The following is a 14,829-nucleotide window of genomic DNA, read 5'->3' as shown; positions in this document are numbered from 1 at the left end:
TCCTGAGAGGTCTTCCTTACTACGAGCCCCGAGCATCAATGCTTGTCAGGAGTCGCAATTCGAAGTTTGCCCCACATTCAACTGGGAACAAAGTTTGGTTCAGTTAATTAGGCATTGAAAATCTTTAAAATGGAGTTCATCCATTTTACTTCTTACCTGGGAACCTGCTTTTCCAATATCCATCCGAAAGTTCTCATTTACATCAGTTTCCTCTGGTTCTATTTGTTGATGCTCGATTACTCTATTCCATCATGACTTGTTGGCAGAGCTGGAAAGCTGGAAAGCGAGCGATCAGTATGTAAAGTCAACTCTCTTAAAGCCAATCGCAAGTGGCTGAAGTAGTATGCGAAATGGCGAATAGACATTGAAACTTAGGATTTTGATTTGATCTTTCCTTGTAAGCGAATGTCTGTGTCAAGAAAAAAATACACGCGAATCATTTGCGTCGTTCGCACCAGTGGGCAATCGTGGCCAAAGATTCTATCAACAAGCATCAAAACAAAAGAAAACAAAAAATTGAGGGGAAAAAAAAAATTGAAATGAAATGGAATTTGACCTGCAGCCAGCCAATCTCCTATACTGTACATAACATAATCAAAACCGATACCACTAGTTAATGGTCGCAGACACCAGGGCCTGCATGAAGCGGGAAGGAGTCACAAGCCAACCTGTCCCAAATCGCAGACGAGGAAAAAAGAGAGAAAAAAAGTGCGACAGAATACATGCAATTGAATGGAAGTGAGAAAAGAAGCACAAGCCGCGATATGGTATAAACACCAAAACACCACCTAATATCCTATCTCTAAACACCCACCTCCTCCCCCTAAAAAACATATCTAAAAAGATCCCAGATTACCTCCAAGAGCTCTTTACAGCTGAATTCAAACTACCCCGCATTGAGATAATCCTTATTTTTTCCCGTGAGCCAACACTATTCTGTTTCGCGTCTCCGAACGTAGTCCGCCTTTGGCTACTTGGCTTTGTAATGGGAACGGTCCTCGGACCCAAGACGCTGATTTTCGAATCATGATCCTTTTCGCTTTTCACCATGCGTCTCGCCTGGGATGCCGTGAACATGGCATTTTCACTGGGGGGGCTTCCGGAAGATGCGGCTGTTGGGCTTCGTCGACGATGGGTTCTGTAGGCCGCGGATGCCGAGGACAGGTTCCCTCCATGGATTACGGAGATGCCTTTCATGGCTGAATGTATCGTCATGGCCTCATTTTTGTCAATTTTCCATCCATCTTCGCTATCAGATGACCCGTTTGCATTGCTTTTTGTGATATCAGCCTCAGAATGGTCAAGAGATTTGCGATTTAGGGAACTGCTATTTTCAATACCACATAAAGGAGAATTCTCGGCGTCCGATGATAAGGGGAGCCTAGTCAAAGTTGGAGGTATTGGTGATGGAGAGCCATTAGCCTTTTTTGATAAGAAACCGGTCTTGAAACGGCTATTCTTCTGAATATGAAGCGAGATGGGAGGGCTGGCAATTGGCGATGATTCTCTGGAACTGCTCGACGTGCGACGGGGGATGGCAGATGCCGCTAAGTGCATTGGCGGTAACCGTGGCTCGTTCGATGGTGTACCGGGCGACGACTCTTCAACCTTCTGGGGAGTCTTCTCAAATTCCGCAAGTGTTCCATTCACCGTATCATCCTTCCATCTCACACTTCTCTTGATGGTCTTTACCTGGAGCTTCTTCGGTGTGAAAGTTATTCCCTTTTTCGGACCCATCTTTTTTCTTCTTGGGGAGGCTTTTGCTGGAGAAGGCGCTACCTGGGGTGCGATAACGATAGCCGGATTAAAAGGTTTTGGCAATGATGCTTCACCTCCAAAGCTGGATTTCTTCCGGCGCTTAGGGGTGCCTGATTTTCTGGGAGAGAAAGCCTCGATGGTTGGTACGCTCCCATCTGGTTTGACCACGTTTGATGTAGCGATCGTACTTGACCTCAACAGGTTTGCGAGAATTCTCTTGCCAGTGTTAACCACATCCTCCTCGCGTAAGTTCATAATATCCTCAATGGCAGAAATTGTTTCGAAGTTGGTTTGCAGCAGTGTCTGGACCATAGCAACGTCTCTGTTTTTCTCCTGTTCGGTAACAGCAGTCAATGCCTCCATTTCCGCATTGGACTTGAGGAGCTCTGCCTCCCTGGTGAGGTTTGCAATGTCGACATTATCTGCTATTTCCATTTCTTGAAGTTGCTTAATACCAATCTCAAGCGCGGAGTTGATTGCTCGATCCCAAGTACTTTTCGCAAGCCTCTGGTGATAGTGTTGTCTGCTGCCCTCTAACTCGACAAGGATTCCTTGAGCAGTCTTTCTCATAGCCTGGAGGTTTGACATGGCAGATTCATTTTCAGAGGCGTCGCATACATTGTCAAATGCAGCAATCCAAGACGAGAGCATTGAGATGCGGCGGCTGATTTGTCTTAAGCGGAGCATACCATTGATCCTCTCTTGTCTTTCTGGAGCTGAATGTTCATAGGCACTACGCAGACGAGCAACTCCTTCACGCACAATTATATCCTTCTTCTCAGTCTGCTTCTTGAGCTTTGCCAAGGCAACAGCTTCGGAGTCCTTCCGTTGTTGCTGGAGTTCTTTGATTAAGGCCATTTGCTCATCAATTTTAACCAGAAAATCTTTAACATGGCGATTTACGTTATAAACATTTCTCGTAACTTTTGTTTGGATGTTCTTTGCTCGATTCGCGTATCGAAGGGTATTTTGGGTTTCGTCAAAGTGTTGGCTGGATGGGCTGACGCAGACAATCATCACGGTCTTACAGTTTCCTCCCAACGAGAATTTTAGGAGGCGAGTAAGCTTCGAATTACGGTATGGAACATGGTTGTGCTTCCTGGGGTCACAGAGCGCATTTATACAACTTCCCAAAGCCAACAGAGATCTGTTGATGTTAGCACCTTCAATTAGTCTTTCTCCTCTATTTTTCGTTGCACTCGCCCGCTCACTTCCTGCAAGGTCGATAATGCTCAAAGTTGCCATTGTATGGGGTTCATTGACATGCGCATTACGATCCTTTTGTGCCACGTTTATCTGAAGAACGGCATGGGATCGAGATGAAGTTGCGTTCGCTTCCGTTGGAGACATTGTTCGATACTCATTTCCTCTCACAATCATGTCCATCACTTCCTGGACGTTCTGGGGGTGGTGGCTGGTTAGTCCGGCCACAGAAACGGTCTGGTTTGCGTCCTCGCGGAGCATAAGGCCGCCCTTCACATTATTGTTGGGATTGAGCAGGTCTCGGATGGTCTCGTTGTAGATTTCTAGGTATGACAATGATACCTCTGTGACTTTCTCGTCTGTCCTGTCGGCTATTCGCTCAAACAATTCTTGCATGGTCAAGAAAATAATTCCCGGTTGCTGAGCGGTTCCCGTAATGGTGTGTGTTTTCCCACACCCTGTGGCACCGTAGGCAAAAACCGTGGCATTGTAGCCATCCAACACACTGTCCAGCAGGTTCCGAGTTGTTGCTTCATAAACATCTCCCTGGGTCGTGTTTTCGTCGAACACTCGGTCGAACATGAAAGTCTGGTCCTTCACGCGCTTTCCATTTGGGATGACTGATTTGGAGAACCGATGAACAGGGTTGTCTTCGGGAGGGTCAAAAACACTAATTGAAAATCGTTAGACGTTGTACACATTGGTAAGGGGAAGACATCTTTACTCACAGGCATTTGGCATCTACAACCTTTATTACAGGTCGAAGGCCCTTCTGTATCAGTTTCGGGGATGGGTTGGCAGCAAGGGAACCGTCCCCAAGGAACAGCATGGAGTCATCGCATTTTGTAAGCTGGGCAGCTTCTCGAATTGTAAATGGCCGGACGCGAACTGTCACTGAAATCGAAGACGCGCTGCCCGAAGCCGCCATGAGGGCGACGCAGTGTAAACAAGTATGTGTGCTCTGTGAATATTCGTAGATGATGAAGCTAAGATGGATAAACAGACCTCTATACAGAGTGCTAAAAAGAGGAAAGAAACAAATGTACGAAGATATACAGGACAAGAAATAAAGAAAAAGAGCAATAGAAATCCACTGAATGTTAGTGTTGTCGACAGTGAAAGAAGTGGAAGTTAAGGCCGTTTGGAGGGTTTGGTACTCGTCAGTGCCAGGGTCAATTATTATTTACGGGGTCTTGTTGATCATGGCGGGTGTGGAAAAACGTGAGTCCGAGGCCGGTTGCCATGGCAGCAGCACATCAGGTGGGGTGGACATTTTGAAATTCTGCTGTGGAAATACCAAGAGTAAGGTAAAAAATCATCAGGAATTGAGGGAAAGGCTCTAAAACCACGGGCCATTGATGTTATTTACACGCCCCACCGGAACTAAGTTTCCATCTTACGGAACGAAAGGTTGTTCTTGAAACTGTTCGATGCTCAGTGGTCACCTATAACTCGTGGGATGCAAAGAAGAGTACAGTACCTAGTTCTACGACTTTCGCTTTGGTATCGAACACCGTATGTGTATGGTTTTGGATTGGAATCTTGACAGGAGACCTTGTGCTCGTGGACCGGTTAACCGTTGATTTCATTCTGGAATGTAGTGATTTACATGGCCATATTCTCTACCATTGTGATAAGGTTACCCATTGTTCCCGGTGATATGAAATATGAGCATATGTGGTTGCCATGAAAACCCCAAACTCCGAAGATGCACCCTCTGAGCTCATGAGCATGGAAGCGCTAGCGGACTCCCCAGATTGTGACAGGACAAAGTGAGCCTAGGTATAGGTATATCACATTGGTATCTCTAAAATGGCACTCCGCACAATCGCAAAAGGTTTTAGAGAGATGGTCCTCCGCGCCATACAATAAAAACAAGTTGTGGCAACTAGGCACCAAAAGGCAGCATATCATATTTGTGTCGGATATACTTCCGGAAACGTTAGACTTCACACCCCTTATTCATAAACGTACCCGCTTGATGATAGTGTCACTCGCCATCCTCGGCGTCATATTTTGATATCAAAACGTCCCAGCCAGGGTCATCAAAGCCGATTCCCAGTTCATCGTCATCTTCTCCTTCAACGGGTTTGTGGAATCTGAAGGCAATCGCGTGAGAATCTTTAAGACCTGATCCCTCCGGGCTGGCGATTATAGTCTTTCGACCTCGTAAAGGTTGCTTCTCACCGCTTTTATCTCGCGCAGGTGGTTTCATTATTTCCCAACCTTTTTCCAGGTTATTTCTGTCAATTGGTATTCCAAATTCGATTTCAGCTGGGTCTTGAGGGACGGGTTGGCCGTTGATTTGGGTAATGTTGCGGACTTTCAAAGCCCGCAGGAGCTCTTCCTTGATGGAGTCGAATGACTGGACAGGCGACACAAGGAGGAGGATTGTAATGTTATGGTTTTTGAACCTGAGAGTCCATTTGAGCGAGTTAGGTTCACTCTGCGTAATGTCGTGGGGTTAGTAAAGGATCAATCACAATGACTATACCTGCTTCATACCGTTCACTCACCATTTTGAGTAGCGTAATTTCCCTCAACTTTCGAGCTTTTTATTCTTGAGCGGTAGAGAGTGCTGTCGTATATCCATTGGCGAAGATTACAGATCTTGGTGACGTCGGGGAAACGTTTGTCCAATCGGAGCTAGTTAAATATTTAACTACCAAACTAGTTACTGCCGCTCAGTTCAACCTCGAGTTAAAATTAATTAAATCGCAGCTACAGAACTTTTCACGATGCCAGCAACGAACTTTGAGCTTCTTCCAGGACATTACTAATTGTGTGTTTGAAATTAGTTTGGACTACCGCCCATTTATCACTGTTCTGCATTTCCATTTTCCCTTCATCCATCCCTTATAACTCTACGTTGACGCCAAAATATGGGATCCAAACAGGACTCCCTCCCTCCGATTGTCGGAAATCAAGACCTGAGTGCCATGTTTGGGCATACCGATCCTTCCCCTCCTCGCCTTGGTATCGATCCCGTCGTTCGCTTGCCAGTTACAATGGTCGCTGCGTTTGCTGCTGGCATGGTTTTGGGAGCTGGTCACGGCAGTACAAAAGCAGCATTTCAATACCGTGCCGAAAATGCACATAGACTACCAACCACAACAATGGGCTGGTATCACTATCACAGAAGCAAAAATTACAAATCTCTGGTTGGGGGCGTGAAGGATGGAATGAGGATGGGTATGAGGCTTGGAGTTGGAGCTTTCACATTCTGTCTGTTTGAGGAGACTGTTGACCATGCCCGTCACGGCCGGCAAGACTTCCTCTCGACGGTTACTGCCGGCCTGACTTTCTCCGGTGTCTACAGCTTATTTGGTATGCTGCCGCTATATATACATTGCTTACACTTTACCTTTACCTACAGTTTGCCTGTAGTATATATTTGTCTATCTTTCGTTGCTAATCAGCAAGGTTATAGCTCGTCATGACATATATACCGCAGCACGAACAGCGAAACTTGGTTTAAAACTGAGTCTTATGTACGGCTTGATCCAAGATGCTCTGGCGACCATGAGAGGAAATCGACCTGATTACATCGATTTTATTTATCTCAAACTTCGACCACAGAGTGGGGCCAGTGATGACGCCTAGTCTTTTGTTATTTGGATATTTACAAGATCCCGCAACAAAACTCAGTGAAGGAATTATTGAAACGATAAAGACTTCCCAGCAGGACTTAAAAGATTCTGAAACAGTTCTCCACCGTATCCATAGTGATTCCTTCTCAATGGCCAGAACGGCTTTATATACTCTTCCAAATCCCAAGAATCCCCTTGACCAAAACGACATCGGCGGTTTTTGAGCCTAGCTATTTCGAATTACGCCCGGCCCTCGATATTTCAATTTCATAAACAGAGCCGACAATTTTTTAACAGAGTTCGACTGTACACAGACACTCTATTCACTGTGGCTAAAATAGCAACGTCAGAACACTCCCAGCAAACCCTGGTGAGCTCAGCGGTAAACGATGGCCACGATGGTCGGAGTATTCCCGGATTTTCCGATAACCAACAGGAAGGACAGCAATTCCCGGATTCTATCAACCCCGCTCACTCCAGCCGTCGTGGTGATGACCCTGCTCCAGTGCATCAAAGCAGCAATCCTACAAACACCTCTCCTCGTGACAGTTCCGTTGGCAAGGCACAACCCACTGATGAACCTGCAGAACATACCAACTAAAGGCATCCGACAGGACGTCCTTCAAGACAAGCCAGTTTTGGAAATACCAGCGCTGGTTGCAACGAAAGACACCCCCTTCACAGGCGCTCGATGGCAGAACACTTTTGGGCCAGACATGTTTTTTGTGACGCTTGGGAGGTGGATGAGCTTCACTTCATACACTCAAATCCACCGCTCCGTTTGAACCCATGCCGAGCTCAGCCTCCACGCCACCACCTAGGCACATACCATGGAGCGCTCCTTTTGAACAGGAGAGAAATTAGGCAGGTTGAGATGGTGAGCGGTCTGTCCTATGACTTGGTTCAGGAGCTGGCGGAATGCGGGGATATAGGCTTGCATGAGCCCAAGCGGTGACCTGCTTATAACAGCTCGAGCTATGGCTATGTTTTCCTGCTGGGGTTACTTGCAAACTGCAGAGGTTCAATGGCGGATCTCCGTTTAATATTTACTCGCTCTAACGCTGATATTTTATTTTTATTTTTATTTTTATTTTTTTTCAAAACACCCTTTGTCTTATTTCTTCATTTGGTTTGCTTCTTTACAGACAAGAACTATCTTCTTAAATCACAAGTCTTGCTTTTGTTCAATATAGCAGAGTGAGCATAATCTGGCTATTCTTCATTTAAACAGTCCACGTGCTGCAGATGGGTGTGTCGTTGGCCAACCTTTGATATTCACAAAAACCCAATCAATTCAATGAAAATATGAAAAGATATCCTGTTAAGCAAGGATAACCTTTATAACGTACCATTCGCAGAAAAGTGTACTTGACGTTATGTGTATATTGTCATATATTATATTGTTTTAATATTTACGACTTCTTTCTAGAGTCCGCATGCGTATAAAGAATCTACATCTTGGCGAGGTACATCGTCAGCTGTGTCGCTAGCTCGAATATTAATGTAAAAAGCAATATGGGGAACATTAAAAGTCGTCTCCCTCCTCACTAAACCCTAATCCAGGATACATTTATTTTTTCCCGATTTTTCCCGCGTACTGTCACATCCAATCTGGTTTCCTGTCGACGCAAACTGCGGAATCCCCCCTCGCGTGCACCCAAATAACGATTATCGCACCTTGCCAGCTCTTCGGTGGATTCAAAGGCAGCCCGCCATAAAAATTGGCAATGGTCAAACCCAAAATCTCCCGCTGATGCGGGGGAACCCCCACCCCACCAGGCTATCTCGACGAAACGTTTTAACGCGCTGCTATTTTCTTCCCTTTCCAAACACGCCAACCTAGAGCGTTTGCCCGGGAAGAACGAAACGATGCCGTCAATTACCTTCAAAAGCACTCCGCGGCCCTCACTCAACAAAATCAAAGAGTAATAAACTACCTCACCAGCGGCGGGAAGGTCATTCGCACCTGTATGTTCAGCAGCTGCATCCGACCGTCAGACTTCAATGAGGTTTGGTTCAGCGTCCCCTAAGAATTTGGGGGGGGGGGGGGGGGGCTATCAGTCGTACCATGGTCAACTTGAAGCTGGAGGTGGCGAAGACTCTTAAAATCTGCGGAGTCGCTGGCCGAATCGTATAGTTAGCGAGAAAGAGGTTATTCTGTTATTATTCAAGAAGGTGAAGCCCTAATGATGCGCTGTATCTTCCGTGCAGGCATAGTGAGTGGCTGAGCCTCAGGATTGCTTGGTGTGGCCCTGGGCAAGGGTTTGGGGGATGGGCAGGTTGGATATGTGGGAGACGTTAATAGGGGAGAAAGAAAGCCCATATGGGTTGGTATTGGGGGCAATGTTGTGGGTTTCAGAATATGTATATATGTTTTGAGATGGGTGTGCGGAATCAGAATGGTGTCAGGAATGATAATTTTGCTCCTAAGGCAGAGAAGGCATTTTTGAATAATCGATATATCTTAACATTGGTTCCGCAGAAGTTAACTCGCCCTAAAAATATGTGAATGGCAGCATGCGAGCCAGATTCGATGTGATATTTACCTGTGGATGTCATATCTGCTGAAATGAAGCAGGATTTTTTTGCCTTTGATCCATATAGAGTGGATTATTCACTCTCTTTTCACTGTGCTCCACAAACTACTTCCAAGAAGCTATCTATAGACAGACGATTAATTAACATTCTCCTCAGCAGGCCCAGTTGCCTTCCAGAATGCTTTGCTCGGACGGGCCATTTTCTTTCGAGGCTATCTTTTTTCTTAACTAGTTACCTACTAGAACAATCGTTGGCTTAAGTCATCATTGAAATTCTGCAAGTAGTTAACTATATACTAGTTGTGTCATTCTGTGACAATGCAGACAGCAAAAAATTGCCCCTCGATCTCATTTCTGAGGAGATCATAAAGCTTTATTCACTGTTCAGAGAGAGCTCAATCTCCACGGCATTTCAGACTGCTGGCGATGACGGATTGATTTCAATGTCCATGACAAGAATATAAAGCCCACAGAAGAACATCGACGTCTGATCCACACACGGTTATCTCTCTCTCTCTCTCTCTCTCTCTCTCTCTCTCTCCACCTAGTTACCTACCTATCTTTGCCATCCGAGGTGCGTGTGCTTTTTGCGCAAAGGCTGAATTATGTAACTGCGCTGTTTTCTGTGGAGGCTGTGCCCCACGAACCTTTTGACTTGCCTTTGACCTACCCTTGGTTCCCCCCCATAGACCTGCCCTTTTGGTCGCCGTTTTGGTTCGGGGGCAGTTGGATGCCAAGCCTCCAGCTTTGACAGGGCTCCACACCTCAGGCAGCAGCAGCAGCAGCAGCAGCAGCAGCAGCAGCAGCAAGCAGCAAGCAGCCAGTCGCTCTCTCTTGGCTCCTTCCCGACCCCCCCCCCCCCCATCGTGACCCAAGCTTGTGTCGCCGCCCGCGGTTGAATCTTCCTGGCAGAAAACAACCACCAAACTCCCCCCCCCCCCCACACACACACAAAAAAAGACTAAACCACCCACACCCACACCCCACCAGAAGAAGACCCTCTCCTCTCGTCAACCTCTCTCTCCCCTCTTCTCTCTTCAGCTTTTGCGTCTTATATATATCCCGCTGTCAGCGTCAGCTTTATCTTAAAGCCAGTCATGCTTGGAGTTTGAGGAGCTGTGGCGGACAAGCGCCTTATTTAGGGTTTGGAATAACCAATTGCACCCGCCCCCCCCTCCCCGCCTTTAATCGCCTCCCTTTCATCATCCTCGCTCCCTCCATTGTTCCCATTTTAATTACTCCGATACTGGTGTGCCAGTGCTCCAGTTAAAAGCTTCAGCACATCCCACCGCTGGCCTATATACGTATGCATACTGTGATAATCTTAGGTACTTAGGTAATATCCCTTTTGGCACAACTAGCTCCAGCTCCCCCGGTGGTCGGGTGCGGTTTGACTGCTTTCCTGTTCTGATGTCTTATTGGTCCTTCCGTGATGATAAGATCTCACCTAAACTCCATACTAACGAGTTAATTATTCTATGCATGCGCAGGAGCAATTGTTATAATATCCTCCCCGTCAACCTGTTATGTCATAGTTCATATTCCGCCAGTTTTTCGATACTTAAACCAAAAAACAAAAAAGAAAAAAAAAAAAAAAAAAAAGGAAAAAGCAGCCCCCGAAGAAGAGGGAAACAAAAGAGAAAGACAAACAGCTTCCTGTCCAATTTGCACACGGCCCTGCAACAACCATCATAATGTCTCTTCCTCGAACATAGCCGGCCCTTATATGATAAAATCCAAATCGGATCTAGAACTACTACTAGGAACAATGAGGAGACACAGCAGGGGGAGCAGCGGCGGGCCTGCAGTCGTAAACAAATCTGCCACTCCAGGTTCTGATCCAATGTCCCTCATCCGAACTTTCAATTCTGAGACCAACCCGTCGCGGCCTGTACGCCCCTCTCCGCTAGCCGCATCGCAAATACAAGGCATGCCTCTTGACCTAATCGATCGAATACGTTCTTTCCCTCTCTTCCAATCGACTCCAGAATCATTCCTTGCGGAAATTGGCCTGCACCTTCGCCCGCAGCTGAACTCTACGAACGATTACATCTTGACGGAAGGCGATGAGGCAAAAGCGATGTATTGGCTGGTTCGTGGAGCTGTTGCAGTCACATCTCGAGATGGCGAGAGTGTGTACGCGGAGCTGAAGCCGGGCGCTTTCTTTGGGGAAATAGGTGTGCTGATGGACCGGCCACGCACGGCGACGATAATTGCCCGCACCAGGTGTCTACTTATCGTGTTGACAAAGGAGGATTTTAAGAAGATTCTCCCAGCGTTTCCGGAGGTGGAACAAATGATCAGGGAAGAAGCTGAAGAGCGATTGTTGATTTTGGAAAGGAAGAAAAAGGAACCACAGGCGCAAATCGACGCCATCGGAGCCCATAAGCGTGTGACGAAGAGGGTTCGCGATGCGTTTTCGGGGAGCTCGAGCTTCGACGACGAAGATGGCCCGGGTGGGAATAGTATCAATAAAAAGCGCAAATCTCCTAGTCCCGGCGTAACTCAGCATTCAACTTCAAGTGCCCTGGCTAATGGCCTTGTCAACGTACGATTGCTTTTAAAAGAGCTACCCCTCTTTGCTGGTCTTCCTTCAAACATCCTCCATTTCCTAGGTCTGAATGCGCAACCGCGAACATATCCTCCTTTCACAGACATCATCCGCCAAGATTCACAGGGTCGAGAGATATATTTTATCGTACGAGGCGAGGTGGAGGTTTTAAATGAACGTGGATTACGTCGAGGCACAGATGCTGAGGGTCGGCGTGAGGTCCAGGTAAAAGCTCGACTAAAGGCTGGACAGTACTTTGGGGAAGTTGTCAGTCTATCGCTCGCACCGCGCAGAACAGCAACCGTTCGCTCCGTCACATCCGTTGAATGTCTAATGATAAGCGGTGAGGTGCTATCAGAATTCTGGGATCGCTGTCCGAAACATATCCGGGAGCAGGTTGAAAACACAGCCAGGAAACGATTGGTCACTTCAACAAATGGAGAGGTTGAGATGGACGATGCTCTTGCAGATCAAGAACCGCCTATGGATGAGCTTGTAATCAATGGGAATTTCCACGGGTCTGCCAGGAGACAATCGATGCCCCTGCTCACACTCACGGAGACGGAGCTGGACAGCCCGCACAAGCCATCTCTAATAGAGGACAGGCCTACAATGGAACCGTCTGACCCAGACCCTTTTCTGAGCATAAGCATTGACAATGTACGTGCTAGGTCACGGCGTGGCTCTCTTGTGCCAATTGACCCCGATGGCTCTTCTCCGGATCAGCAACTGCAATCCCCATTGCGCCCTCGATCCGGTACTGCGACCCCTTCAAAACTCGCATCATCTGAATATCCTACCTCTGTCGCGTCTCCCAAACAACCCACTCCGTCATCCTATGCTTCCAAGCATTCCAGTAGATGTTGTCTCAACGATGACATTCTCCTTGCCATTTTCCAGCAACTTGAACTCCACCACCTCCTTCCTCTCCGCGCCGTTTCACGTCACTGGGCTGACATCCTCACAACATCACCCCTGCTTCTTCACTTCTTGGACCTTAGTAGCTACAACCGGAAACTTACCGACGATGTACTTGCAAACATTATATGCCCTTTTGTCGGCGATAGACCGCGTACCATTGATATGAATAACTGCTTTCACATCACTGATGAAGGATTCCGGGCATTAGCGAATACCTGTGGGGCAAATCTCAGAGCACTGAAAATGAAGAGTGTATGGGATGTAACGGCCCCCGCAATCCTCGATATCGCCAACAAAGCGAAATCGCTACAAGAAATTGACTTGAGCAACTGCCGAAAAGTCAGCGACACCCTCTTAGCCCGAATTGTGGGATGGACAGTACCCAACCCTTCATTCGGACAGCATTATATTAACGGGAAAGCGATCCAAGCCGCTAAATGGAATGGAAAACCATTCCTGCAAAACGGCGTACAAACTGCCTCCTCTTCCTCTGCAGGCGGAACTGTTGTGGGCTGCCCTGCTCTTAAGCGCCTTGCGCTGTCATATTGCAAGCACGTTACGGATCGCTCGATGCACCATATAGCCTCCTATGCTGCGTCGCGGCTTGAAGAGGTTGATTTGACGAGGTGCACGACCATCACTGATCAGGGGTTTCAGTATTGGGGGAATGCGCAGTTTGTTCGGTTGCGCAAGCTGTGTTTGGCGGATTGCACCTATCTAACTGATAGCGCTATTGTATCCCTGACCAATGCGGCGAAGGGGTTGCAGGAACTTGACTTGGTACGCTCACACTCCACACAATCCTTAATTTTCGCTATTACTAACGATTATTAGTCCTTCTGCTGCGCCCTCTCCGACACAGCCACAGAAGTCCTAGCCCTAGGCTGCCCCCAATTAACGCACCTCAACCTATCCTTCTGCGGCTCCGCTGTCTCAGACCCTTCCCTCCGCTGCATAGGCCTGCATCTCATCCTGCTCCGTGAATTGTCGGTCCGCGGGTGCGTGCGGGTTACGGGAACGGGCGTCGAGTCTGTCGTTGACGGATGCAGTTTACTCCGCACTTTCGATGTTAGTCAGTGTAAGAATCTGGCGCCGTGGTTGGAGTATGGGTTTCATCGGAGGTATGGGGATAAGATTCGGTTTGAGACTGTTTCTTGTGGGGGAAGGTTGGTTCGGTGATGTTTGTTGGTGGGTGAGTCCACTCTTGCTTTCCTCCTATTAAAGGCTGGGAGGAGTGTGTAGTTCTCATTTCTCGTCCGCACTTTTTCTTCCCACTTCTGGAATACCTCTTTATCTTCTGTTATCTCTCTCTCTCTCTTCGGGAATATTTGGATGTACACCATATTTTGGATGTCTGAATCTCAACCTGAGTTTATATATATATATATATTTAAGCTCTTCTATTTGCAGAAATACCCTGTGACAACAATTCCCATGTTGTTTTGCTTCTTGTTGGGCATTTACCTAACACCTTTTCTCTTCCCCCGGGCGCCCACATTTTCCGTCCCATTTTGATGTTTCATATATGAGTAACATGATATCCACCACCTTCAATATTTCCCGTCACCATTTCTTTCATTTATCGTCGCATTTGCTATCTATTCTTTTTTGGATTGAACTGTCACATCAACCGCCAGATTTGGTATCTGGCCGTTGAGGCGCAGTGGCTGTTTTTCTCTTGTTTTCTTTCGTGTTGCGCAATGACGCTTTCCGGGTTCCCCAACCTAGCTTTTTATTCCTCGTTCTGGCGTTTTAATAGAGGATGGATTGATGAAACGGTTATCTGAGTCTCTTGAATATAATCTTGTTTGGTGAGATTTCGAGGAAACATTAACTTCTATTGGAAACCAACGAGTACCCGTATGTACATGTATGTACAGTTCTGTACTTGTCTCGAACCCGGTTTGGTTTTCATCTTTTGTTTTCTTTTTGGATTTATTTTTTATTTTCGAGCACTGACAGGCAAATGCATCTCGATATGGACAAACTGCTACTTTAGCTTCTAGAGCTGTGAATGTCATTCTTTGCCTATCCTTTGTTTTACACCTTTACCTTTTGCCTGCTTAAAGTCGTTATGATTCTATGTACCTTTGTTGCGTACCATTTCGTACCCTTTGTCACGAAGAAGGTCAATGTCTTTATCACGACGCTCTGTTGCATTTGTTCCTCAACGCCTCTCTCGGCCAAACGAAGTGAACTTTCAAAGGGAACTTTCCCTAGTTCTTTATTTGAACCGAGAAAAATTTGAATTTTTGTTTCTGATTTTTGT

General features: G+C 46.8%; 6 protein-coding genes across 6 annotated transcripts; 3 read left to right on the top strand and 3 right to left on the bottom strand.

Annotated features, from left to right (window-relative positions):
- Positions 1-852: 852 nt before the first annotated feature.
- PAAG_06774 (kinesin heavy chain) lies at positions 853-3,889 on the bottom strand (the record flags this gene model as incomplete). Its single annotated transcript, XM_002791182.1, has 2 exons — positions 853-3,631; positions 3,690-3,889. The coding sequence occupies 2 exons, from the start codon at positions 3,887-3,889 to the stop codon at positions 853-855; spliced, it is 2,979 nt and encodes a 992-aa protein (XP_002791228.1).
- Positions 3,890-4,951: 1,062 nt separating this feature from the next.
- PAAG_06773 (hypothetical protein) lies at positions 4,952-5,480 on the bottom strand (the record flags this gene model as incomplete). Its single annotated transcript, XM_015846003.1, has 2 exons — positions 4,952-5,407; positions 5,478-5,480. The coding sequence occupies 2 exons, from the start codon at positions 5,478-5,480 to the stop codon at positions 4,952-4,954; spliced, it is 459 nt and encodes a 152-aa protein (XP_015700438.1).
- Positions 5,481-5,843: 363 nt separating this feature from the next.
- PAAG_06772 (hypothetical protein) lies at positions 5,844-6,564 on the top strand (the record flags this gene model as incomplete). Its single annotated transcript, XM_002791180.1, has 2 exons — positions 5,844-6,288; positions 6,392-6,564. The coding sequence occupies 2 exons, from the start codon at positions 5,844-5,846 to the stop codon at positions 6,562-6,564; spliced, it is 618 nt and encodes a 205-aa protein (XP_002791226.1).
- Positions 6,565-6,700: 136 nt separating this feature from the next.
- Positions 6,701-7,152, top strand: PAAG_06771 (hypothetical protein; the record flags this gene model as incomplete). Its single annotated transcript, XM_015846002.1, has 2 exons — positions 6,701-6,767; positions 6,893-7,152. The coding sequence occupies 2 exons, from the start codon at positions 6,701-6,703 to the stop codon at positions 7,150-7,152; spliced, it is 327 nt and encodes a 108-aa protein (XP_015700437.1).
- Positions 7,153-8,098: 946 nt separating this feature from the next.
- PAAG_06770 (hypothetical protein) lies at positions 8,099-10,546 on the bottom strand (the record flags this gene model as incomplete). Its single annotated transcript, XM_015846001.1, has 3 exons — positions 8,099-8,532; positions 8,619-8,671; positions 10,536-10,546. 3 exons carry the CDS (start codon positions 10,544-10,546, stop codon positions 8,099-8,101), a joined length of 498 nt encoding a protein of 165 aa, XP_015700436.1.
- Positions 10,547-10,856: 310 nt separating this feature from the next.
- PAAG_06769 (cyclic nucleotide-binding domain-containing protein) lies at positions 10,857-13,739 on the top strand (the record flags this gene model as incomplete). Its single annotated transcript, XM_002791177.2, has 2 exons — positions 10,857-13,340; positions 13,395-13,739. 2 exons carry the CDS (start codon positions 10,857-10,859, stop codon positions 13,737-13,739), a joined length of 2,829 nt encoding a protein of 942 aa, XP_002791223.1.
- Positions 13,740-14,829: the final 1,090 nt, after the last annotated feature.

This window comes from Paracoccidioides lutzii, assembly GCF_000150705.2.
Source record: "Paracoccidioides lutzii Pb01 unplaced genomic scaffold supercont2.20, whole genome shotgun sequence".
Taxonomy (NCBI): Eukaryota; Fungi; Ascomycota; class Eurotiomycetes; order Onygenales; family Ajellomycetaceae; genus Paracoccidioides; species Paracoccidioides lutzii.
Note: the sequence above shows the minus strand (reverse complement) of the source record. Positions and strands in the feature narration are given on the sequence as shown.